The following is a 26,686-nucleotide window of genomic DNA, read 5'->3' as shown; positions in this document are numbered from 1 at the left end:
CCACCTTGGGGACCAGCCGGCAGCCAGACCCCGGGGGCTGCCATGGGCCATCACCACCGTCCCGCTGCCCTCTCACCGGTACTTCTTGAAGGAGAGTCCCATGTGCTGCTTCATCTGCTGCAGGCCGTGGTAGTCGGTGTAGATGAGGTCGAAAGGCAGGGGCATGGTGAGCGGGCAGTTCCCCCGGCCTGGCGGCACCCCTAAGTTACTGAGAGAAGAACTCTTCAGAGTCTGAGCCCTGAGAGGGACCCACAGACAGCAAAAACCCCTCTTCCCAAACAGGCTTGCGTTGGGGGGACCTGGAGCCCACCCTGGTTCCTATAGCCCAGAATAAGTGGCAGGGAGAACACTGTAAAGGAAAGTGAGGTCAGTGCATGAATCCTGGCAAACTCTTGGAGAGGAAGCAAACAGGGCAACCATGTACGGTTGTATAGGTTTTTTACTGCACAAGAGACTCCAACGAGGGGCAAACGGGACTGAGATCCAGCCCCGGCTAGCTTGCCAAGACTGTACCTGGTCTGGGTTACCTGCCAGAAGGAAGGAGCACCTTCTGTTAATTTGCACAAACTTGATCCCTACAGGGCTGTGTCCACCCAGAGGGGGCACCTTTACCCAATGTTCACAAAGTGCCATAAACACCCGCCGAGGTCCTCAGCACAGCTTAAGCATTTGTTAGGAGCTGAAGGGTCCCCAAACCTGTGCCCCAGAAGATATAATCCCGCTCTGCTGACTGGCTCCTGGCCCACGGAGATGCCTAGCCCTGCCCCACTGGCAGACCCTGCCTGCTGGGTCACTTACTTGCAGGCTTTCATATGGGAACAGGGCTGCCACTGGTGACCCAGGGTGGAGACTTTGGATCATCTCACTGGAGCCTGAAGGACACGGCCTCCCATCTGCCCAGTCCACCTCCCGGGAGGCAGGCTCAAAGCCCCCTGCCTGGCCCCCACAGTGCCAGCGTGAACTTTGTCCTGGATACCCCCGCCCACCATCTGGGAGCCTTTGCTAAGCCTGACTACACACCCCCTGCGGAGGTGATGAGGCTTTTAGATCAATGACTCAGTAAGTCTGTACTGAGCGGCTGAGCCAGGCAGGGAGTAGTGTCGGCCCCCAGGGAAGCCCCCCCAGCAGCTGCCCACCTCCCCCATTCCCGCCTCCCTTGGATTCGTGGTCCAGATGCTGGAAGGCATCTACGAGACCTCCCAGGGAGCCCCTTCAGGGATCCACATGGCAAAAGGCCACAGTAATCATCAGTTCCCTGGGTCGCATCTCCGGCTCCTTGAGACAATTCAAGCCACGTGGAAAAGGAGCACCTGGACGCCTCTGCACTGTCTTGCTCACATTCAGCAAGACACCCACAGAGGCTCGGTAAACACTGTCCCCTGAGCAAACTGCCCTAACGCGGCCTTTTCAGCGATGTTTATGATAACCTGATGACAAGGACATGATGGAAAGATGTCAAGGGGAGCTTCGGGCGACGGGGATCAAGGCATCAGGGGTTGGCCTGTGGCCGGCAGAGAAGGGCGTGCCCTCCCCCAGCCAGCGCACCCAGCCTCACTCAGCTTCCCCACGCTGGCTCCCCCAGTGGTAGAACCTTTGCTGCTAAGTGGGGAGAGAGGAGTGCAAAAATCTTATAACCATTTTCTCCCCATTTCTTATCTATAAACTTAAAAATGGCCAAGCACCCCCCCCACCCCCGTCTCCACCCGTCCAACCCTCCAATGAGTCCCTCTTTCCAACCAGACGGCCACACAGGATTCTCAAACCCAGGGTTTCTAAGTCAGGGCATGCTTCTTCAGCTTTTTTACTGAATTACTCAGAAAGCAAAGCGGAATAAGCCCAGGACCCCAGGGGTCTGGAGCCATCACAGGAAACAGTTCCCACAACCTGGAGACTTCATGAAATATTTGGTGGTATTTTTAAGTGTCGAGCAGGTTTTACATCCTCCTCTGTAGGATCCCTGTTTTCTTTCCAGTGTGGCTGGACCCCAAAGTCGTCCAGTCAGATGGAGTATCGTTTTTGTCCTGGGCTATAGAAGCTCCAGGTTTAGGACAGACCCTGGTCCCCCTCCCCACTTCCTCCACTCAACTGAGAACCGCAAATAGAAAGACAAAGTGATGATTCCTCTTGCAGAAGTGAGGAAGGGGGTGGCGGCTCCTCCCTCATGGAATCTGGGTCTGAGAAAATTAAGACGATTCTGAAAATATAAACCGTAGGTGGGTCTAGTTGCTGCTACCTGCACCAGTCACATGCTTGATTTTCCCACACTGCTTTTCCAGCTGGTTACCAGGCAACATGTTGTCCCCCTGTGGCCATGGGTGGTGCCAACAAAGTCATGGGGGCTTCCTTTGGTTGCCTCAACCCTGACGACACCCCTGGCCCCAGCCCCAGACACCAGGGCCACTGAGAGGCCAGATGAGCAAGTCACAGCCCTCTCCTGGGAAAATGACCCCACACTGACTTCCTAGAGCCTGTGTCATCATCTCCCTCACCTTCATGGCTACCATTTTGAACACAGGCACCATTCTACGTGCTTTCAACTCATCAATTCTTCAATTCCTTTCATCTGGGCAACTACCCTATGAGATCAGACCCATTCCCATCCTGCTCCCCTCTTTATAGATTAGGAAACAGAGAGGTTTAGTCATTTACCCAGGATCATACAGCCAGGAAGGCGTGGAGCTGGGATTGGAACCCAGGCAGTGGGCTCCAGCGCCCACACTCCCACCCACTGAGCTCTCCTTCCTCCCCAGGGCCACCGGGCATCAGACAGCACAATGGTGGGTCACTGGACCACAGTGACATCTGAAATTGGAGCCCCGGGCTGCCAGCAGAGATTGGGCCCCAGTCCCAGTTTTGTTGCTAACTTTGGAGGGGCCATAAACCTCTAGGGATTTCATTTTTCTTATCAGCAAAAGACAAATAATAATGCCTACCTCACGGGGTTCCTGGTAGGATCAAGTGGGGCAAGGAGAGTGAAAGTTCCGTTGATTATTATTACTTTAGTCATAAGGTTCACCTTCTGAATTTCCGAGTCTGGCAACTCCTTACCCCATCCCCACCCCCAACACACACACCCCTCACTTAAGGTCCCGGTCATTTTTCAGCTAGAATCTTGAGATAATTTCCTCTCCATTCTGCCTCCCTCCTGTCTTGCCTGACTCTTTTCTAGAGAGATCTTTCCACAATGTCCACCTGGTCAGTCATCCCTGGCTCCATCTGATCCTCTCCAGAGACTTCTCACCTCCTGCTCCTGGACTCAAACCTTGCCTCCTCCTCCAGGAAGCCCTCCTTGGACCTCTGGTCAGAGTGAGACGCCCTTCTCCCTCGATCCCCCTGCCCCAGCATCCCACTCCCCTCCCTACCATCCCTCTGCACTGCCCTGAGTCACCTCCTCACAACCGGGGCCCCTCCAGGGCAGGGCCAGGTTATCTTTGAAAGCCCAGAGCTGGGACAGGGTCTGACCCAATAAGTATTGTGTTCATGAACGAATTAACAAGGTAATGAACCAGGTGTACCTGCCCTCCCCCTCCCCCCGGAAGAACTGGTTTAAAGGTTGAAAATATGGTCAAGAAAAGCATGTTAGGAGAGAGGGGGTGGGTGAGTGAGAGGGGCCCAGGGCTGATGGGCGTCGCCGAGGGTTATTAGCTGAGTAGCCTCCTGGTCTGGACTGGACACAAGTGGCCCCACGGGTCCCAAAAGGACATCACAGCAGGAAGAAGAGGAGGAGAGACAAATTGGTCCAGAGACGGCAGGTCCCCTTCCCAGGAGGAGTTAACAAGGAGGCCCACGGTCCCCCCAGCCCTAGAAAACAAAGATTTTCAATTTACGGTGACTGCACTGGAAATGTATCTGAAGCTTCCTCATTACTCTTGTCACAAGGAATCTGAGCTCCTCCCGAGGAAAGCAGAGAGGGTCAGCCGAGGGGAGAGGGGGTTGTGGTTTTATCACTTGTAATTTAAGTTCACTTTTATTGGCAATTTTACTCTAAGTGGTTGGTTGGAGCAGTGACATGAATTGAAAAACGCTGTCTCCTGACAACCTTCAGACAAAGGTGCCCAGGGAGGCTCAGCTGTACAATTCCACCTTCCGTGCTGACTCCTCAAAAGGCCCCTGTCCAGACATCTTCCTAATTCCAATGTCAAGTTCACGTCTCTTCCGACTCTTAGCCCAGGGCTGTGTCGGGAGGGGCTCACAGAGCCTCCCCACCCCCCTGGCCCTGGTGAGAGGGGCACAAGCAGCCTCTCAGCATGAGGGGACTTCAGATGCACCCACTTAGCCTCCCCTGCCCGCCCACTACCACCCCCAACGCTTGGGAAGTTTCCGTGCAATTGCCAAATTGGGTGGTTGGAATGAATTTCCAAATGTCCCCAGGCCACCTGAGTGGGAGTCTAAATACAGATGAAGGGGGTGTGGGAAGGGGTGATCTAGGGAAAAAGAGCCTTTTTACAGGTCATCTGGTCATATGGTCCCGGTGCCCAACCCAGATTAATCCACCCTTGAAAGCCAACCTGTCAGGGGCAGTGGGGGATGGGGACTTAGGGTTTAATGGGGACCGTTTCAGTTTGGGAAGAGGAAAAGGCTCTGGAGATGGATGGTGGGAATGGTTGTACAACCATGTGAATGTACCTAACGTCACTGAACCGCACACGGTTAAGATGGTAAATTTTACGTTGTATGTACTTTACTACAATTTTTTTTAAAGAGCCAAAACCAAACTGTCCACAGTCACGGTGTCCGTGCCCAGACACACAAGTGCACGCCCAGCACTCTGTCTCCCAAAGGCACCCATGTTCCCATCTTCTCCAGGGCCCCCCACAATGTAGGGGCTCAGCAAATAGCCAGAGCAGGATGGCTGTTACTCTTTGCTAAAAGATCAAAAGGTGAATGGGTAAATGGGACAAGGCAGAGAAAAAATATAATCTACGCCCAAAAGGAAAAAAAAACAAACCTCAGCTAGGAATCAAAATGCTGAGTTCTACACGGTGAAGAGCATCCCTGGGCGGCAGCTCCAGCACAAACTTGCTGGGTGACCTTGCACAGACACAGAATCGCTCTGGTGTCCACCTCCACTCCCATTCCATGACACATGGACAAATCTCCACGGTTCTAGGCTAAAAATTCTCCGGTTTTATTTCTCCCTGTGCCTTTGGTCTGTGGCTAGAAATAATCTCTCCAGGTAGTGCTCAAATTCTGGAACAAACTATTCTCTCTCCCTCTCTGTCTTCTCTGTGTGGGATGGACCTAATTAAAAAGAATCCTTACCAAGCGCTCAAAGATCTTTGCCTCCAGGCGCTAAGTGCCCATGGGGAACTTCAGCTTCCCTGGATCCATCTCATTACTGGCAGCACCCCACCTGGGCAGCCCGGGACCTTTGTCTCCTCTGGGGCCTGCTAGCCCTCTGACCCCGTCCGGTGCCCACCCCCTGAGCACTAAGGCACTGCCCCCGTCTCTCTCTCACGGCCATTGTTAGAGCGGCTGCCGCCCCTTCCCCAGAGCGTGAGGACCACAGAGAAATAAACCCAGAAAGTTAACTGGGCTTCTAACGAGCTGCTTTAGCAGGTAGGTTAGGATCACTAACAAGGAAGGAATTAAATTCTCCTGCAGGGTTTCCTTCTCTTGCCCAGCGTGAGCTGACCTTCCTGAGCCAACGAAAGCAGCCTTACGAAGCCCTCACGATGGGCTCACCCGCAGCTTCCGTCTCCCGAAAAGGCAGGTGTCCCAGTGCCCTCGGAGGGTCAGGGATCAGAGCTAAAGAGAACGGTCAGGTCCCCAGTGGAGTCAGGGCTCAGAGGAAAAGGGAGTTCAAAGGAAAAGCCACTGCTTAGCGAAAGCCCAAAGCAAACACAGGCAGGAGGATTCGGACATGGAACTGGGCGGCCTGCATCGGGTCTGTGGTCCAAAGCCGACACTTTCTTCCCCAGCGTTCCCGCCTAGTAAGCAATCTCGGGGCTAAAAATATGGCTGCTGTTCCCAGGAGAGCTGGATGAAACGACAGACTCATCCTTCCAGCTCGCTGGGGGCCGCCGGGGCCGGAACACACCCCTCTGGCTGTCCCCTGCCTCCTTCCCCCATTTATGTAACAATGCATGTGAATGCAGAGCACAAATCAAGGCTTCTCTCATCCAAGCCAGGATTTCAGTGAAGGTGGCTCTCAGGCCCGGGTGCAGGTTAGGGTCACCGAAGCCCATGTTGGCTCTTGATGGCCAGGTCGGTCCCAGAGGTGCCACCTCTTCGCTCTGGGGTGGGGCCTGCCACTGGGATGTTGGTTTTCAGTTTTTCCGGGGATTCTCAGGTCCTAGGGGCTCTCGCTGTTCTATCCAGCTCCACAAACCTTTGTGAGGAACCAACCCGTGGAGGAAACAAAGATGGGTGAGACTCTGCTCTCAATCCCACTGGAACAAGCCCTGTGGGGGACTTGGGTTAAAGGAGAGACACAGTCCTGGAGTGCCGCCACGAACCGTAGGGTAATCTGGGTCCGTTCCAGAACAGCCAAGGAAAGAACAGTCTGGCTTCCAAGATCTTGACCAGAGCCCTTTTATGATTTCAGGGAAGTCAGAGGAGTGCTAGGGGTTATTTGTACCATCCTATGCTTCTGCCAGCTTCACTAGGAATAAAAAGAGTCCCAGGCCAGCCCTGCCCCTGCTCTGAGCCCAGAGCAATGGAGTTTTATCCCTCCTGTGGGGGGCACTTCAGTCTCCAGGAAGTTCATCCCACTGTCTGCCTTCCTCCTCTCCAGCCGCCATGGGACAAGACCTCCCCTTGCTCAGGACCCCACCTCTGTTTACAAGAACCCATGGCTCCTGAGATTTGAAGATGTACTGATGCATCCCTCCCGCCACCCCCCGGAAGGAATCCCACCTCCTTACCCTTCCTTCAAAAGCCTTCAGAAGCCAGCCCTCCTCTTCATTTCTTCTCTGACTCCCCCCAAGTTCTCCCCACCCCACTTGGGTTGCATGGACCTTTCCTGAGGGCCTGTGATTTCTTTTAAATCGCTCTTCCTTTGCAACCTCCCAGCCCCAATGTGGACCAGGCCAGAGCTGGAAAAGGCGCCTAGGCCACTACATCCGTGAGGTCACACTTACGGGCCAAGGTCAAGGCTTAGGGGCCTGGATTTGCAAGAGACAGACTCCCACTCTTTGTGGCTCAGAGCAGCATGGAGCGGGAGGTGCAGGGAATCATCCCTCCTGGATCCCGGGGAAGGATGAAGGGCAGGGAGCAGCGAGGCTCTGGGCCCCCAGCAGCAGAGGCCCTCATCTTCCTCGGTGTTCAGCTACACCGAACATGATCCTGCTACGCGGATTTAAATGCCTCCTTGGAACCCAAGGAGGAAGAAGGCAAAAGAAGGGAGAGGCGGGAATTCCCTGGCGGTCCAGTGGTTAGGACTTCCATTGCAGGAGGCACGGGTTGCATCACGCTTCCATTGCAGGAGGCACCGGTTCGATCCCTGGTTGGGGAACTAAGATCCTGCAAGCCACGTGGCACAGCCAAACAAACAAACAAACAAACCAGAAGGGAGAGGGGATGCAGTGTTTTAGTGTAAATTAGTCATTTGCCTCTCATGCCTCCTCTGGGAATAGGTGGGGGAGAAAGAACCACTGAGTACAGGGTCTGCTAAGTGCCAAGCAGATGCTGGATGCGGCTCTGCCTCCCCTGTTCTAATTGAACAATAAAGTATTTCGAGCATCCAGAAAGTTACAGATAATAATACAATGATATAATGAATACCTGTGCTCCCACTTCCCAGCCTTGTCAAGTCATAAGATTTTGCCATATTTGGTTCAAACCTCTTTGCTAAGGGCTAACACATCACAAATCCAGGGCGGCCTTCAGGGTGTTCTAGTCTAATCCACTCTCCTCACACCTCCCGCCCCCTCCACCTCACTCCCAGCAGATGTTCATCCCTCCTACATCGAAGATAAAATAAAAAGCATCAGTGGGCATGCTCCAACCCCTGCCTCCATCCCTGTAGCCCCATCGGTACCCCCACCACATCCCGCCCTCTTCTCCTTCCTCCTGGGGGCCATCCTCTCGGGCCACCATGCATGATACTATCTTCCCTCCTGTGGCTTTAACTCCTCCTTTTTCTGGTTCCTTCACACCAGCATTTAAACACGCTTACAACTCTCCCATCTTGAAAAATAAACACGCAGACCTCTGTTATGGGTTGAATTGTATTCTCCCCAAAAGATGTTGAAGTCCTAACCCCGGTATCTGGGATGTGACTCATTTGGAAATGGTCTTTGCAGATGGTCAAGTTAAGGTGAGGTCATTAGTGCCCTCACAAGAAGGGGAAATTGGACACAGAGACAGACACAATAGAAGACCCTGGGAGAAGACAGACATCTACAAGCCGAGGAAAGCCTGAGGCTCCCAGCATCTAGAAGAGGCATGGAACAGTCTTCCACCAGCCTCAGGAGGAACCAACCCTGCCGACACCTTGATTTCGGACTTCTGGCCTCCAGAACTGGAAGAAAATAATCCCCCAGTTTGTGGTGCTTTGTTTCAGCAGCCCCAAGAAACTCACACACCATCTACGGCTCCACTGTCCCCCCACTTCTCTTTCTCTCTCCTCCCGCTCACGGCTGAACTCCTTGGAGAAGAACCTAACTCGCTGCTGGTTTCCTCAGCAGCCCCCTCGTTCCACAACCCACAGATTTCTGGCTTCTGTCCCCACAAATCAACCAAAATGGCTCTTTCTAGGGTCAACAGTGACGCCCATGTGACCAAATGCTTTGGACATTTTTCAGTCTCCTTCTTAGTTCTTGTGAGCATGTGACATCATTGGCCACACCCTCCTTCTAGAAGCATCTTCTCCATGGGTGCCCACTCCTTCTCAGTCCCCTCTGCCAGCACCTCTCTCCCCAAGAAGCCGTTCAGTGTTGCTGTTTCTTAAGGCTTTGCTCTCAGGCCTTTTCCCCTATCACTTGGCAATTTTATTCATGCTTGTGTTCAGTTACCAGCGGCTGCCGAGATGCTGTCTCCATTCTGAGCCCCCGCGGCCCATCACTCAGCTGCCTCCACGTGGGCACCTCTAATTCAACGTGTCTAAACCCAAATTCAAGGTCTTCCCCGTGTGTCCCCCCAAATCAGTGCTTTTCTCTTCTCTCCCCTCCCGCCACTCCAGAGAATGGCAGCACCATCCCCCCAGTGGCTGCCTTAAGCTGGCTAGTTCAGGCCAGTTTGAGCCAGTCACAGACAGATCTGAATGGGTTCAAACCCTGAGGCCTTCCTGGACTGGCTCTTCAGAGGGTTTACTGGCTGCAGCTTGGTCAAGCTGGGCTGAGCACGAGGGACAGGATGTGGTCCCTGCCTTGGTCATTCTCCGGGGACCCTCCCCAGTATGTCCCTTGAACAAACACTGAACAGACAAAAAGGCCAGGAGACCGATTTCCACAGGGGCCGGGGCCGAGCTTCCCCTCCTCGTCCTCCTTATTTAAACATTCTCTTCTCAGACTTTCATTATTTCCCAGTTAAGTCAACTAATTTTCTCCTAAACCCAATTGCACTCATGGAGGGAGGAGGAGCTTGGTAATTTCTCCTCATGCCAATGTACTATTAATGATGCTTGAAATTATGCAAATAAAATGGATGAGTACAGCCGATTCTGGGCAGGCAGGAAGGGAAAGGCTTCACTTTAGAATGCCCACCGTGGATCCGGGCATCCATGAGGATGTCTCAGATGCAGCTGACGAGAGCTCTGGCTTCATCTCTCCTCCCGTCTCACGCGCAGGGCACGGGCGAGACTGTCTGACATGCCCGAGCTGCAGTCTGATCAGGGCTCATTGTCCCTGCACGCCACCGCTCTCACCCCGGAAACAACTTGCAGCAGCAAAGCCAGATGTAGATTCTGTGCATTGCCCCAAACATCACTCCAGTGAGTCGGTTAATTAAAACACCAAAACACGAGGAGCAGAGAAAAGAGGCTCATCCGTCCAGCCTCGTTGTTGAGTCAGTGGCCAAGACATCTGCCGTGAACATCTGTGAATGAACTACAGCAAATGTACAGGCGGCGTCTTTGTCCTGCTGTCTTCCCCACGCGGGGCATTTTGCCAGCCCAGGGAGACGTTCTATGGCAGGAGCCAAGCTGCGACTCTCAGAATTCGGATTATCTTCACATCCCGTTGACCTGTTTTCACGTTACCCTGGTGCCACCTGCATGGAACAGCTTCACAAGGCTAGGAGAGGGGGCCCCCGGGTGATCCCACCTCCCGCAGAACCCATGGCAGTGCCATGCCTGTATTCAATGGCATCTCTGCCCACAACCCCTTTCTAGGCTCAAATGGTCACCATCTTGTTATGGGTTGCATTGTGCACCCCCCGCCAATCATATTTTGGAGTCCTAACCCCCAAAACCTCAGAATGTGACCTTATTTGGAGGTAGAGCTTTTACAAAGGTGACCAAGTTGAAATAAGGTCATTAGTGTAGGTCCTGATCTGATATGACTGGTGTCCTTATAAGAAGGGGAAAACTGGACCCAGACACATACACAGAGAGAATGCCATGTGCAGATAAAGGCAAAGATGGAGGTGATGCTTCCACAAGCCAACCAACGCCAAAGATCACCAACAACCGCCAGAAGCTACGGGAGAGGCCTGAGACAGATCCTCCTTCACACCCTCAGAACCAACCAACCCTGCCAACACCTTGATCTCGGCCTCCAGAACTAGGAGACAATACGCTTCTGTTGTTTAAACCACCCCCCCCCCCAGTCTGTGGTACTTTGTTATGGCGACTTTAGCAAACTAAATCACATCTGTGTTTTAATCTCCACTCAAGGAAAGGCCTGCATTTATGCAGCGTCTGGGTGGTCCCAGCAAAGAATCAGTTTGAGGAGCTCATAGCCCCAGCCGACAGCTGTCACCAGGAAAAAGTACATCCAGGAAAGGGCGTGGCATGAAGTATATTCCAGGGCAGAGGTTCGCACGGATGTCCTGGGCGGGCTGCGAGAGGCCCCGCTACCTGGGCCACCTCCAAGGAGTGCCTGCCTGGCCTGTCCCTCCACTTGACCCCGACCCTGCAACCAAGGGTAACATTGGCACTTCTGAGTGTGCAAATGCAGGCTCGGGAGGAATCCACACATCTTTAAGGCGCTGAGCCCTTACCCCAGGCCCTAATCCTGCTCCTGGGGCCCGTGCACACATTCTGCAATGTCCTAACCCCACAGCTATTCTGCTACCCAGACTGGGCGGGGGCGAGGGGGGCCGTTGAAAAGCCACAGCCTCAACTTTTCTACTTCCCAACGGTCACTGCTCATTAGATCATAGATCGCCTGGGGGAGCTTTGAAGACTTGATACCGGGCGCCACCCCAGATCAATTAAATCAGAGACGCCAAGAGTGGGGCCCAAAGGTCAGTATATTTCTAAGGTGGTTTGGCTACAGCCAGGGTTAAGAATTCCCACCTGAAACGAATTTCAACACAGCGGGTGCTGTTAATTTTATAGATATAAGTGTGTTATGTCTCCTGGGGAAGGTGGTTTTCTTTTTTTAAATTTTTATTCGTTTAGTTGTTTTAAATTGTACCTGCTAACAGATTTAGAAAGAGCCTTCCTGAGACTGTTTCCTGAGGTGGCTGAGTTGTTTACACAGTTCTGCCCTGTCTGAGCAAGAGTCTTTGCTTGCACCTACACCCCACAGGGAGCCAAGGGCAGAGCTGTCTGGGCACAGCCTTGGGCCTGCCCCTTTAACACACTGCAAAGCGGAGGTGGGGCGACCTCTCCCTAGAGCCCTTGCTTCTGGGAATTTCAGATCCGTACAGGCTTGGCAGGAAGTGACACACTGGTGGAAAGATATGGATTCTCTGTGGGGGGGGGGGGGTGCGTGTGTGCATTGGGGGTGTGCCTGTGTGCATGTGTGTGCATGAGTGTGCCATGGGTTGCATGTCATGCACAGGGGTATGTGTATGTCCATGTGCAAGGGTGTGTGGAGGCGTGTGTGTGGAGGCGTGCACCTGTGTGCAGGGGTGTGCATGTGTGTGCATGCATGGGGTGTGCACATACAAGGGTGTGCATGTGTGGTTGTGCACAGGGGCGTGCATGCACGTATGTGGGTGCATGTGTGGAGTGAAAGAAATGGCAGCAGGGGCATATTTCAGATTCTGGCACTTTTCACTAGGGCCTCCCAAGTGCAGTGACCCCCATCTTCACTGCTCTGGCCCTGTGATGGGCAAAAGCAACCTCACTGACCACAGGCTCAGCTCCAGCCGGGCCCAGAGTGGCCAGAGGAAGAGGAAGTACTCTGGGCAGGTAAGGACTCAGGGTCCAGATTGGAAGAGGAGACGCCCCAGCACGGGCTGAGAAGCAGAACAACTGAGTTAAATTCCTGCCTCTTAGGGAGACTTGTCATAACCTGCTCTCTCACGGAAGGACGGTTCTCTAAGTGTGATGTTGGGCTGTCACAAATGCATGGGAGCCTTCCCATTCCCTGAGGGAGCAGTAAAGGAAGGAAGTTCTCACCTCTCTGGCCCCAGAAGATGCACGGTCAGAAGGGAGGAATCCAGCTCAGCACTGTTTGATAAACGTGAATTCATCTAACCCTTGAGGTGGAGCTGGGTCCGTGGTGTAGACAGAAGGATGCTTCACAATGACCGAGGACTTGTGTGTTGGCGAGCCTGGGGTGAGGGCTCTGGACAGTCCCCACCCCCGGGATTCTTCCCACTGCATCTTGGGGTCTCTGGTGACCCAGGGGACAAGGGTCCCCCGAACCTTGCCTGCTGTTCTGCCTGAGGCAGGTCTGGCTTCTCACAGCACTGGCTGTGCCATCCTAAGTTACCTAAGACTTCTTTGGCTTCCCACACCTCGGGTCCCTTTTCTCCTCCCTCCTCCTCCCCCCCCAACCCCATCTGAGTTTCCCGTAGGAAGCTTTGAGGCCAGGGCGAGACACCTCTTTTCATTATTTGCGAATGTTAGCTGCCTCTGCAGTGTTCTGCTCCACACACAGTGTGGACACATCTCCTGAGCTCTCTGTTCGGAGGGAGCAGGGGCGGGCACAGCTCAGCGAGCAGCAGTGCGTGCTGGTGGGCAGCGAGAGGGCACACCGCTCTGCAGTGGCCCGCACAATGGGAACAGCTTGTCTGACAACAAAATGCCACAGGGTGAGAGCCAGCGTGAGGGACGTGCCGGTTCCCTCTCCCAGCACCGGGTAGCTAGTTTGACGGTTCAGCACCGGCATACGGGGACAGCTCCCAGCCTAGTTCCTTCCCACTCTGGTGACATTCAAACAGATGGGGCAGAGGTGCTATTTCAAGGTGGCACCTCCTCCCCCAGAACCTGCTGCCCCCCCAGCTGGGATGGGTTTCGCAACGCTGCCACAACCATGCAGCCCCTTTGTCAGTCCCTGTCGCCTTCTCCCCCTTCAAAGCGGACCCTCTTCCATATCCACACTTACACGTTCCGTTCCCCTCTGAAGACACTTCCCGTCTTTACTAGGCCTACTGGAGACAAGCGCATCAACTTAAAAGGATGACTCCAGAGGGGTGAATTTCAAGCCATGGGGATGTAAACCTTCAAAGCACACCCCAGTCTCAGCCTCCTTCTCCCCCTACTCTCTCTCCGACTGAGGTCACAAGAAGTTCTACCTGAGTCACTGGCAGACTTTAAGCCGCAGGGGAAAACTGCAGAGGCTGATTAGCTGCCCGAGGCCAGTGCTGCCTGGGCCCTGTCGACCTAGGATTGTCGATGGCTCTGTCCCCATCGGCATCCTCCTCTCTCCAACACGTCCACGCTACACAGCATCAGCACTCATGGTCGGGACAAAATGCCAATCAGAAAAAGAGAACGACTTCTAGAACAAACAGACCATCCAGCTGGTGGGAGGGCTCTGGAGAGGAATCACATTCTAGCTTGAAAAACCACCTGAGAGTAAGTTAACGGGCTGATGGAGAAAAGTTCATTTGCAGGCAAACAACTCAGAGGCCTTCCTTAGTTATGCCCTGGCACAAAGTTAAGACAATCTTATCCCAATGCCAGTGAAAGGAATAGGAATTCACCAAGCACAAAATCGCAGGCCGTAAAGAAAATACTTGATAACTTTGATTACATTAAAATTAAGACCTTCTGTTCCTTAAAACAAAAGACCATAAAGAAATTACAAAGACAAGCCACAAATTAGCCTTAGAAGATTTTAAAACACATATAACATACACAGGATTTATACCCATCATATATAAAGAACTCCTCCAACTCAATATGGAAAAGATAAACAACACGGCAGAAAAGTGAGCAAATGACATGAAGTGGCATTTCATCAAGAGGAAAGAAGGAGGGCCAAAAATATAACAAACTGCTCAGCCTCATCAGTTGTCAGGGAATACAAGTTAAGACCATAACAGGATATTACAATACCACTCCACACCCCTAATGAGAAAGTCTGATAACACTAAATGCGGGTAAGAATGTATCCCACTGGGAACCTACACACGGTAGGACTGGACTGGTACAGTCACTTAGGAAAACAGTTGGCATTTTCTTGTCAAGCTGAATTTTCAGACACCCTAAGTCCCAGCAACTGTGTACCAAAGTCTATACCAAAGAAAAAACTCAGTCTATACCCAAGAGAAACTCTGACCCAGGGACACCAGGTGACATGTACAAAATGTCCACCACAGCATCATTCAAAATAACTTGTAAAGGACTCCCCTGGTGGTGCAGCGGTTAAGAATTCGCCTGCCAATGCAGGGGACACGGGTTCGATCCCTGGTCTGGGAAGATCGCACATGAAGTGGAGCAACTAAGCCCGTGTGCCACAACTACTGAGCCTGCGCTCTAGAGCCCACATGCTGCAACTACTGAGCCCGTGTGCTGCAGCTACTGAAGCCCACATGCCTAGAGCCTGTGCTCCGCAACAAGAGAAGCCACTGTAGTGAGAAGCCTGTGCACCACAATGAAGAGTAGCCCCCACTCGCCACAACTAGAGAAAGACTGCACAACAAAAGACCCAATGCAGACAAAAAAATAAATAAAATTTTAAAAAATAATAACTTGTAAAAACAGGGGAAAATGTCCACACAGGAAAACGTGATAAATAATTATGGTACATTCGCACAATGGAATATCATACAGCACTGAACATGAATGAAACAGAGCTACAGGCAGCAATGTGGAGAAATCTTTAAAACCTAATAATGGGTGGAGAAAACAAGTCTTAGAGGCTACAGACAGCAGATGTCATTTTTACAGAGCTCAAACCAAACGAAAATAAAACTAAACAATATATTGTTTATTGATACAAGAATTTGTAAAAAAAAAAACTAATTTTTTTTAAAAAAAGCAAAAGAGGGACTTCCCTGGCTGTCCAGTGGTTAGGACTCCGAGCTTCCACTGCGAGGGGCAGGGGTTTGATCCCTGGTCAGGGAACTGAGATCCCACATGCCTCACGGCCAGCCAAAATACATAAATAAATAAATAATAAAAAGCAAAAGAATGATAAACACAAAATCCAAGTTCCAGGTTTCCTCCAGGGTCGGGGCGGGGGGGTGGGGGGCGGCGGGCAGGACAGAGGGATGGGCAAGAGGAGTCCCCAGGCGAACATGAGAGCCCTGGTAATATTCTCACTCTAAAGGTGGATGGCAGAATCATGGGCGATCACTCCAATCTTGTACTTCATGACATACGGTACATATATTTTTGTATGTATCAAATATCATAGAATAAATATTAATAAATAAAAGAAGAAAAATCTTACATATTTCTACATCCCACAGATACAGTGGTTAAAATAAACCTCATCATACACACACACACACACACACACACACACACACACACACACACACACACACAAAATCCTACCCAGTCTAATCACTAGTCTCCCACCTCCAACAATATCAGAGGGACCCTGGAAAGGCAAGCACTGGAAGGGGTAGGCATCGCTGGCCCACCTCACCACCCTCCAGGTCTTCCTGGCCCCCAACCCCCAGAACAGGCCCAGGAAGGAGCCCCGTTCCAGAAGAGGACCCCCTGAGGCTGCACCAAGTCCACCAGGACAGCAGGCAGAGGGGACCCCATCTGCATGACGTGGCTCAACTCCACGAGCCAGTATTGGTCAGTCCCTGAGCACAGACACTAGGACCCCTGTCAGCCCCGAGATGGGGAACAGGACCCTGTTTGAACAGCACTATGCAAATACACGCCCTTGATGCATCCCCCAAAATGACTAGGCATCAGCGTTGAGGACGGAAGGGCAGGAGGCAGACTGAGCAGCTGGAGGAGGGAATTAGGAATGTCACCATCCGACAACAGCAGGAGCGCAGAGCTCCTGGGTGACGAGGGACTCCCCTTCCTCCCCTCCCCTCCCCCGGCACTCACCTCTGCAGCTCCTTCAGGGACACTGTGATCCGGAGGCCGTGGCCCAGGACGTAGAGAGCAGCCAGGATGTCTGCCCACTGCACCATCTCCCCCAGAGGCCCGCCCTTCAGCACCCGCGGGCTGAACACGTCCCCAGACTCCTCGGTCAGGAAGCCGATGTGGACAAGGATCTGGGGGTGGGGGGGGACACAGAGGGTCGGCACAGAGGAGCAGCAGCCCTCAGCCCTGCCACCCCCAGGGAGACCCGGCCAGCAGAAGACACTGTCTCCAGGCTGTGCCTGGAAGGGCGCTTTCTGGCACCAGAGCACAGCGGAGGGACCAAGAGGCAGAGTGACCTCGCTGGAGACACAGGTGAACAAGACGGTCACATCCTGCCCTCTAGGCGCTTAGGTTCCAGATGGAAGAGGTAGACAACAGTAAACACAGACAAGAGATAATTTCATGAAATGATAAGGACTCTGAAAGAAATAAACAGGGTGATGAGAGAGTCAGGTAAATATTTATTGCACGGACGGATGGATGGACAGACAGATGGACGAACCAATGAACCAAGGAACTTCCCCCAAACAGGCTACATTATGCCCCACATTCCAGGCAAATGCCATGACTCTTCTGCCTGACAAGAACAAGATGTCTACAGACTGCAGGACTCTCAAGGCAGAGGGGGTGTCACTCTGCCCCAGACGTGAAAAGGGCCAGGGCTACCACATGCATCTAACCAGACTCTGCCTCCCCCTGCCCGCGGCTCAAATTCAAATAAATGCAATAAAACTTTTGTAAGCGGAGACCCCGTGTCCACTTGGCAGCCTGAGGCCCTGAGCTCCCTTCCTAAGCTCTCTGAGCTCAGCTGCTTCAATGCACATAGAGGATAAGGTACCTGCTTCTGGTCCCTCCGGACGCCCCCCAGCTTCTGCGCCAGGCGCTGGGCAGCCAATGCCCACTGGGCCGTGAGCCGCTTGGTACGTTTCTTCATGAAGATTAGAGACTCCTTCCCGCTGCCCATCAGCTCCAGGAGGTGGGATAGATTGCTCCGGAAAACTGCCTGGAGGAGGGTCCAGACCTCAGTTCCCTAATCCTCCACCCAGCAGCCACGACACCGCCATCACCCACTGCCCTGGGCACAGGGGCTGGCACCTTCCCCGTGAGGCTGGGCCTGTTCTAGCTTCTCCAACTTTTCCTGTTTTCTTGTTTTTTGTTTTTATTTTTTGGCTGCGACCGCCCGGCATGTGGGATCTTAGTTCCCTGACCAGGGATCGAACCCGCACCCCCTGCGTTGGAAGCGCAGAGTCTTAACCACTGGACCGCCTGGGAAGCCCTTCCCACTTTTTCTAAGAGGCCCACCAGTTCCCACAGTCAGGGAGCCCAGCTCTCCTCCCCCCAGCACTCACTCCCCAGCCACACTGGTCTGTCCCGGTCCAGCTCCAATCAGCCACCTGTCCCAAGCCCTTCGTGAGGGGGTCAGCTATGACAGTTCCCAGGATCCCAGCTGCGACAAGGAAGCAGTAGGTAGTGGTCGGAGCCCGGGCTCCAAGGGCAGGGAAGCCAGGCCGCCTTTCAGTGGAGCCAGAGTAACTATATGCCTCGAAGAAGTTAACTCAGCTCTCCAGACCTCAGATCCATCATCTATTAAATGCGATTGCATACGGACTGCTGGGAGATTTAAGTACAAATAAAGTGTCTGGCACACAGGAAGCCCTCAATGAGTGACAGCTATTATTACCATTATTCCAGTGCATTAAGGGGGCACCTCCAGGGCCCCAGTCGGCCCCTTAAGCAGTCTCAGCTTTGCAGCATCCTGCAGAAGTTGGGACGGGCACCCGCAGGCTGGCAGGCTGGGACCAGCCCACCCACCTGGCAGAGCTGGCTGGCAGCCCCGTGCCGGCCCACTCACCTCCCACACCTACCTGGACTTTGGGGAGGGGCTTGCGGGCTCTCTGGGTGGCCGTCTGGTTCCTCCAGGGCAGCGGGGGGCAGAACCACTCGACCTCACTGAGGTAGATGAGGAAGGAGCACTCGGTGCCGTCCACCCCGAAGAAGGCGTAGCAGGGGTCAGAGGTCCAGCGGGCACGCATCCACTGTGGAGAGGGCCAGCCTGGGCCAAGGAGCCAGCGCCAGCCCCATGTGCACCCTCGGTGAGCCCCCTGCATGCATGTCCCTGGGGACCCCGAGGTCCCCCAGGACAGGGTCTCTGGGGCCCACCCTAAAGATGCAGCAAGGCTAGAAGCAGAAAAGAGAGACTGGACCAGGGCCCTAGGACCCAGCCCTGTGTCCTGGCTGCTGAGAACCTCAGGGAAGGCCAGACAGGACCACCATCCCCCAGGCCCAGAAAGAGAAGGACCCTGGGGGAATGAGGCCAGTCCAGGACACATGCGGCCAAGGTTCCAGGGGCAACAGTGGAGGTGCAGCAGCTCAGGGCCTGGCTGGCCACTCTTCCTTTGTCCTCCACCCGTAACCAAGAGCAGGGTTCAGCTGAAGCCAAGGTCAGGGAGCAGCCTCTGAGGGGGGCCAGGGCTGCGGCCAGGGCAGGACTCATGCACAGTGACCCCCCCACCTGGTCCCCAAGGAAGGGGTCTGCAATGCCAACAGCCCACGCTCTTAGGGATTTCAGCACCAGTGAGGGGCTGGCTTTTATGCCTGTGGACTGGCTCCCCGGATGGACAGACTTCAGGCAGCCAGAGGTGGGACCCTGGAGGTGGGGACAGGGAGGGGCTCTCTCCAACCAGCTGGTCAGCTGGGCCGGGAGGGAGAGGGAGAGAGAATGAGGTCCACACCTTGTCTGAATTTGTTGGGAATCAGGCTGCTGGTGGTGCCATACGTATACTTAATAGTTCGTCTGCTGTAAGAAAGTACTGAAAACCCTGCAACATGACCCATCCTGGGACATTTGGGTTGGTGCCCCAGGCAGATGGCCCAAGCAGAGAAGTGGTTTCCCTGAGGTGGGCCTCTGCCAGCTAGTGCCAGGTTCAGGGTCCAGAGGTCAGGTAGAGAGGCCCTTGATGGTGGATATCCCTGCCAGGAGCAGAATCCCAGAGCTAATCTGGGGTATGGCCCCCGTGGAGGAGGGGCCCCTAGTCATCCCCACCCTCAGGCCCAGGCCTCACCTCTACCTTCCCTGAGCAGTCAGGGAACTTGGGGTCGCTGGGTGCCTCACACTGGTCCCGCCGGCCTTCAGACACTGCAGGGAGAGAAGGTCACCTTGCTGAGGACCGGGGTCCAAGGAGGAGCCCCGTAGAGAAAGCGTGAGGCAGGTGGGCTGGTCTGGGGTGGGGCAGTGCAGGAGCCCACTCTGCCCTTGGCCTGAGTTTTCTCCCCTGAAAGGCCACCACCAGGGGGTCCCTGTGCCTGGGGTGTCCCCTCTTCCAACACTCCCATCCTCCTTAGGGGGTGCAGAACCAGTGCGGAGCTGGTCTGAATGGCTATGAACCAGCTCTCTGGACGGGCAGACCTCGGGCATCCACCCAAATGTACTCCTGACTTTTTGACGGGTGCAGAAGTAGGGCCTCCCAGCCTGATGCCCCCATATCAAGAGGAATGGAAGGGGCCACCCAGGGACGGTGGGGGGGGAACCCTGAGGTACCCCACTGAGAGCCCGACGCAGGGCCCCCGGGAGCCAGGGCAGCTGCCGTGGGGAGAAATCAGGGACCCACCCCGGACGTCCCACCCTGTACTCTGGCCTCCTGGGAGTAGAAGGGTGCCCCCGGCCCCCACCCTTGCTGTGCAGGAGCAGGCTGTGGCGCAGGATCTGGTCCACCTTCACGGCGATGTCCGAGACGTTCTGGGCTATGGCCTGGATCCGCTCCATGAGGCCGGCCCCGGGGGGTAGCCTAAGTGCGAGAAGCCAAGGTGAGCCTGCCACGGTCTCCTTCCCGGGCAGGGCAGGCCTCAGCCTGCCAGCAAAGGCAGCGGGACTGCAGGGCCCCCGGCACCCAGACACCTCCCTGCACCAAACGGAAAGGTAGCGATGGGTAAAGACAGGCCAGGAAATGGAGCCGCTGCTGCCCCAGCCCGGGCTGGAGGGGCTCGTTAACCATCAATGCACCCACGTGGCATGCATCTGGGAAAGCCCACATCTGCAGGTGCCAGGCATGTCTGCACACGTGTGAAGGGCAGTGCCTGAGGCTGACATGGGCAGAGGAATTCCATTCAAGAGCCTGGTCAAGATCTGTCTAGGGATCTCCAGGTGATGGAGGCCCTTTTCCTGAGCACAGCCGCCTGCCCTGAGTCTGTTTCTCTATTTTCTCCCAGAGGAGTTGTATCTTGCCAAAGTAAATTCCACCCAGAGCAGCCTGGGGACTTGCCAACTATTAAACCTCTAGTAAATTATTGTTGGGTTCCCAAGAATGAATTCTTCCCAGGATCTTAAATGAGTTTAGTGCCATAAACTTCACAGCCCTCCACCCCATCATCAATACTCGTGCTGCCTTTATTTTTGGAGAATTTATTTCCTGGTGTTGATTACTACTCCCCTCTCAGAGAAGTTTATTAGACATCAGATGCAGTATTTATCTCATTGCAAAAACTTCTATTGAGACAGATCCCACTCGGCTGGCACGTGGGTCTCAGAGCAAGGAAGGCTCTGGAGGCCCTTCTCCGGGAAGCTGCTTACTTTTTCTGAAGACAATAATTCCATTTCCTTTGATTTTCACCACCTCCTCTGGCTTCGCAGGCCCCATTTAAGCTCCATTTATCCCTTTACAAGGACTTTATTGTAAGGTCTTTATTGCCGCACATAATGAGAATTATACGAAGGAGGATTTTTCCAACCTGGGCTCCTCTGGGGTCTGTAAACCCCACCTCTCACCAGAGGAGGCACAGTGGTGCCCCTCGGGCCGCCCCCCCGCCTCCCCCCACCTCTACTTTCTGTAAGGAGAGGAAGGGCGTGGCCCCATCCACAGAGAAAGGCAACTGGTATGGGAGACATGGAGATGGGGGTGGGGACAGAAGGCAGAGGTGACAGGAAGGGGGTGACAGACGAGCCCTCCACACACATATACACACATGTGTACACACATGTGCACACACATATACACATGTGGACACACATATACACACGTGCACACATATACACACATGTGCACACATATACACATGTGCATACACACGTGCACACATATACACACGTGCACACACATATACATACACACATTGCACACACATGTGCACACACAGGCCAGTCCACCCTCTCCAAACTCTAATGGAAAATGGCCTTGCCTTTTATTCACTTCCTGCTGTAACAAATGACCGCATACTGGGGGGGCTTAAAGCAACACGAATGTCTTCTCTCACACTTCTGGATGCCAGAAGTCTGAAATCAAGGTGTCGACAGGGTTGGTTCCTCCTGGAGGCTCTGAGGGAGCACCTGTCCCAGCTTCTGGCTGGGACCAGCGGTCCTCCGCGTTCCTGGGCTAGTAGATGCATTACTCCAGTCTCCGCCTCTGTCTTCACTGTCTTCGCTTGGCCTTCCTCTGTGTGTATCCGAATTTCCTCTTCTTATAGGGACACCAGTCATTGGAGCAGGGCCCACCCTGATCCAGTATGACCTCCTCTTAATTTGATTACATCTGCCAAGACCCTATTTCCAAATAAGATCGTATTCATAGGTACCGGGGGTTAGAAAGTCAACATATCCCTTTGGAAGACACAATTCAACCTTCAACAACCTTCTATGAAATTACAAATAAGAATGAGCAAAGACATATAAGATGATGTTTCTTTTGCTCAAAAAAGTCCTCAGGCAGGAAGTAGCAATATTTCTCCTTGGTCTTCAGATTGTCAAGGAATGCTGTAGGGAAGAGGACAATCAGCTCATCTCCAATTTACAGTAACACACAAGGAAGTGAGCTGAAGCTCTGCCTCTTATGAGCTGTGTGTCCCTAGGCAAGTCACTCAGCCTCTCTGTGCCTCCAGCGCTCATCTTTTAAAACGGAGGAGAAAGGAACTTTTCTGGTGGTCCAGTGGTTAGGGCTCCGCACTTTCACTGCAGGGGGCCCGGGTTCGATCTCTGGTCAGGGAACTAAGATCCTGCAAGCCGTGCACACGGCCAAAATAAAAAATAAATAAAAATTTAAAAATAAATAAAAAATCAAATAAAATGGAGGAGATAGTGGCACCTCCCTCACTGCACTGGGGGACTCAGTGAGGAAAGGTGTAAGGCACACAGAACAGCGGTGCCTGCGTGAAAACAGCCCTGTCTGTGTTAGCGATCATTATTGTGGTGGTGGGGTTGGAGCTGCAGCAGAAGGGATTTGGGCTGGACCATTGTTTCTCAACCTTTTCTCATTATCACTCCCTTAAGGAGCCTTTTTAGACATTGTTTCCCCTTCTCAGCCTCCCCTCTTGAAATGTCAACTCCAGGGATATTCTGCAGATCTGTTTACACACTGTAGCCTGTGGAGGGCCACAAACCACTGTAGTAGCTAAAATTACAAGAGCCAATTTTCACCCTTCAGGGGGTGACACGCACCCATTGACAACGCCTGGGCTGCAGCAGAGAAGGAATGTGATGACCTTGATGTCCATTGGGCTCTGAAATAATTTCTGAATGAGGGTCGTGGAATGCTTTCCCCACTGACCTCCAGGGACAGGATGGACACGGCACCGCCTGGAAGGAGCATTTTGGTGATGGAGGGAGGCGGCCACAGGGCAGAAGGCCAGACCTGACAGCTGCTGGGTCAGGGCTGGCCCAGAGCACGGGCGGCCGAGGCCCAACAGGAGGGGCTCCCAGGTGGAGAAGGACTGACTGCGTGCCCTCCAGCTTCTAAGCAGAGACCTTAGGGCACAAGTAACCCCTGTCTGGGACCAGTGGGGGTCCTGCCAGGTCCCTGGAAACTTTGGAAGGGACCCCACCTCACTTCAAGCCTTCCTGAAGGCACCTCTCCGTCCAGGCTCTGCTCCATCCACCTCTCTGAGCACCCCCATGCCTGGGGGTGGTTATGAGCGTCTGGTTTAAAACCCCCAAAGGAGTCCTGCGCCTTCAAGAACAGGGATTTGCTTTCATAAGTGGAGCCTGGTACTGCCCCACACGGGCCACATGCCCAGAGCTCCATCACTGTGCTGGGTTGAATAGTGTCCCCACAAAATTCACATCTACCTGGAACCTCAGGATGTGACCTTATTTGGAAACAGGGTCACTGCAGAGGTAATCAGTTAAGATGAGGTCACACTGGAGGAGACCCTAAGTTGGCCCTAAGTTCAGTTACTGGTGCCCTTATAAGAAGGCCGTGTGGAGACACCCAGGGAGAAGGAGGCCACGTGACGATGGAAGCAGAGACTGGAGCGACGTGTCTACAAGCCAGGGACACGTGAAGCCACCAGAAGCTGGAAGAGGCAAGGAAGGATCCTCCCCAGGAGACTTCAGAAGGAGTGAGGCCCTACTGATACCTAGATCGTGGACTTCCAGCCTCCAGAATGGAGAGAAAATAAATCTCTGTTGTTTTAAGACGCCTGGTTTGTGGTCAGTTTTTACGGCAGCCCTAGGAAACGAACACAATCACCATCTGCAGAATTGAGGGGAAACGGTTTTTAATCCATTACAGAAAAAGAGCCCAGGTTCTCCTGCCACCCTGCTGTCAGGAACGTCTTATCTCCCACCCATCCTCCTCTTGCAGAAGTCCAGCCTCCATCCTGCTGCTGCTTTCATTGGAGATGAAGAGCAACGGGGAGTGGGGGGGAGCCCTTGACTCTCCACATTATTTGGAGACTTATTGGACCAAGAAAGGGCCCCAGAGTCTGAGGTCCTGGATTCAAATCCTGGTTCCACTGGAGAGCTGTGTGACCTTGGGCAAGTTATCTAACCTCTCTGAACCCCTTTGATTTATAACCCTTTATATGAGGGTTAGCTCATATAAAATCTGAATAATCTCAAACTCACAGAGTGATTAATTGCAAGGATTAAACATGAGGCTGACTGTCAAGTGCTCAGCATACAGTAAGTGCTCAATAAATGCTTGAGATGCTTTCACTCCCTACCTATAGTGGTCACCCCATCCCTGAGAGGAAGTCTCATAAGTCTAACTACGGAGCAAAGCAATTTACTTTTGGGGAGATTCAGCAATTTTCATCTGATAAGCACTTTTTGCATAAAACATATCACCAGCCCCGGCTTTAAAACAGTGCAGATGGCATCTGTCTGATTTAACAAGTTCAACTTGTTCAAAACAGAATTACTTGGCGTCACTATTATTATACTGGACTTAGCATTTGCACAGCACTTTCTATTTTCAAATAATATAGGATTAGGCTTCTCTCCCTGGGAAGCTTTTTTTAAAATGACAATCAAAGTAGATGTCGCGAGACCTCAAACCGCAGCACATCTATGACTTGGGAAATGCTTCCGTGGAAAAGAAAAAGGGGGGATGGATTGGGGAGACGGTATGCAGCTGCCTGCAGCTAACAGTGTTGTCACCATGGGGTCAGGGTGGTGGCAGGGGTGGCTTCTCCATCAGGCCCAGGCAGTTCAGTACCAGGGCCCATAGTGCTTTTAGGGGTCTGCGGAAGTGTTTCCATCTCTTTAAACATCGGGAAACAATTGTAGGTCAAAGAAAAGGTTTTAATATGTAATGTTACTATATGCATCTTCATGCCAATGCAGTCATAAAATATTATTTTGCTATTGGTTAAACTGGGTCCCCCCCGGTCCCACCCAAGTTTGCCCAGGGGATCAGCCTTGCGCTGTCCCCCGCCAGGCCCGGGACTCTGTAGGTGCCTGGGCTCCAGGCTGAGGCAGGTTTGGCCCAGGCCTTGCACTTCCTCCAGCAGCAAAAGGTTCTTCCTGAGCCAGTGTGGGAGGGGCCCCACAAGCACCCCAGCAAGAGGAATGAGGTTCTCTGGCCCCAACCTGTAATCTGTAGGTGCCAGGCAGGGGCAGAAAAGCTGGGGACATTCTGCATTATCACGCCAGCCCTAAGGGTCCCGCCATCCTCTCAGCCGGGCGAAGATTCCACCTCGCACCCCTCCCCCACCAATGTGATAGTCGCGTGGTTGCACGGCTCTCAGCACCACGGGCAGTGCAGACAAGGCAGGCAGGCAGGCTCGGACCCCTCCAGCCCTAAGACCTGGGCCAGTCCTTTTCCTGTCTGAGCCCAGTTCCCTCAGATCTGTCAAATGCAGACCTGGATAGGATCTTCCTCATTGGGCCGCTGGCCAAGGTCAAAGTTCATAATATGTACCCAGTAGGGGGTAGCCGCTTTTATTATTCTCATCATTAATCATTATTACTGCTACTTCAGTTAGCTCTGAAAATGGCCCAGAGAAGGTAAGATGATTTCCCAGGGTTGCACTGCAGGCTGGGGACGGGGCGGAGGCTCAAACACTGGTGCTCTGTGCCAGCCCTGCTCCCTCCCACTGTATTTGCAAAATAACTAAACATGCTCAGACTGTGAGCCCTGGGCCTCTGTGCACACATACTAAGTACCAGGCATTCCACCAAAATGATCAATTCTTACTTGGAAAGTAAAAGAAGGCCAAGACAGGCCCCTGGTCACCCGCCCACCCCACTCCTCAGCCCCAGGGAACCCCACTGGGGTATTCGAAGCATTCATGGTTCTCTAAAGCCTCAAACACCTGTCTTGAGCATCCCTCACTCACGCTGACAGACTGGCCACCAGCCCCTCTCCTCGGGCGTAAGTGGCTTCCTGGAGCCAGCCGGCCTCCAAGGTGCAGCCAGCCTCGGAGCACTGGCCCAGGGTCCCCTGAAGAAGCAACCAACACCACAGGCCACCCAGTGGCCTCAGGAGACTCTGCTCCCTCCACCACCCAGGGCCAGGTGCCAGGGGCCAGAGCCAAGCCAGGAGCTCTGGCTCCAGCTGGTAGCCAGTGGCCACCTCCCCCCAGGACACCAGCTCCAGGCATCACCTCCCATCAGGCCAGGCCCCCAAAAGGCCCCCTTGAGCCTCGGCCCCCTCCTCCCAGCCCCACGAGGCCATCGCTGATTCCAGCCCTCAGTCCCCTGGCCCTGAGCGCGAACTCTCCAGGAAGCCGCGGGAAGGAGGTTTAATTTCGAGTTCCTCCCGTGATTTATGAGGGTTGCATTCAATTAATGAGATATTGATTTCTGCGCACCCAGCCAGCATGCTTGCTGGGAGTTGTTATTTTATTATGAAACTGATCGCTTTCCTTTTAAAACACAGAGACTCGCGCTCACAGGTGCCCGCAGACACATATACCAAGACACAAACACTACAGACGGAAACACAAGCACCACAGACAGGACATGTGTGCTTTCTGGGTTTGTCTGTCTGTCTGTCTATCTGTCTACCTCTCACGCACACCACACAGGACACAGGAAACCCCCAGCCTGGTGTCCAGCCTTCCCTGCATTTTTACTGCTCTCCTCCTCTGCTTCAGCCCCTTCCTCATTCCCATCAGAGGTCCTGATGCTGTGAC

General features: G+C 53.5%; 1 protein-coding gene across 2 annotated transcripts in view; it reads right to left on the bottom strand.

Moving 5' to 3' along the window:
* MGAT5B (alpha-1,6-mannosylglycoprotein 6-beta-N-acetylglucosaminyltransferase B) overlaps positions 1 to 26,686 on the bottom strand; it is a 68,721-nt gene that overhangs the window by 23,578 nt on the left and 18,457 nt on the right. For both annotated transcript variants that reach the window (XM_082442686.1, XM_082442685.1), the window contains exons 4-9: positions 20,012 to 20,127; positions 19,405 to 19,478; positions 18,208 to 18,378; positions 17,181 to 17,345; positions 16,304 to 16,473; positions 77 to 208 (exon numbers count right to left, since the gene is read on the bottom strand). In XM_082442686.1, coding sequence (XP_082298812.1) covers positions 77 to 208; positions 16,304 to 16,473; positions 17,181 to 17,345; positions 18,208 to 18,378; positions 19,405 to 19,478; positions 20,012 to 20,127 — 828 coding nt within the window. The remainder of the gene's footprint in view (positions 1 to 76; positions 209 to 16,303; positions 16,474 to 17,180; positions 17,346 to 18,207; positions 18,379 to 19,404; positions 19,479 to 20,011; positions 20,128 to 26,686) is intronic.

Source organism: Balaenoptera physalus (assembly GCF_965194825.1).
Source record: "Balaenoptera physalus genome assembly, chromosome: 20".
In the NCBI taxonomy this organism is placed as follows: Eukaryota; Metazoa; Chordata; class Mammalia; order Artiodactyla; family Balaenopteridae; genus Balaenoptera; species Balaenoptera physalus.
Note: the sequence above shows the minus strand (reverse complement) of the source record. Positions and strands in the feature narration are given on the sequence as shown.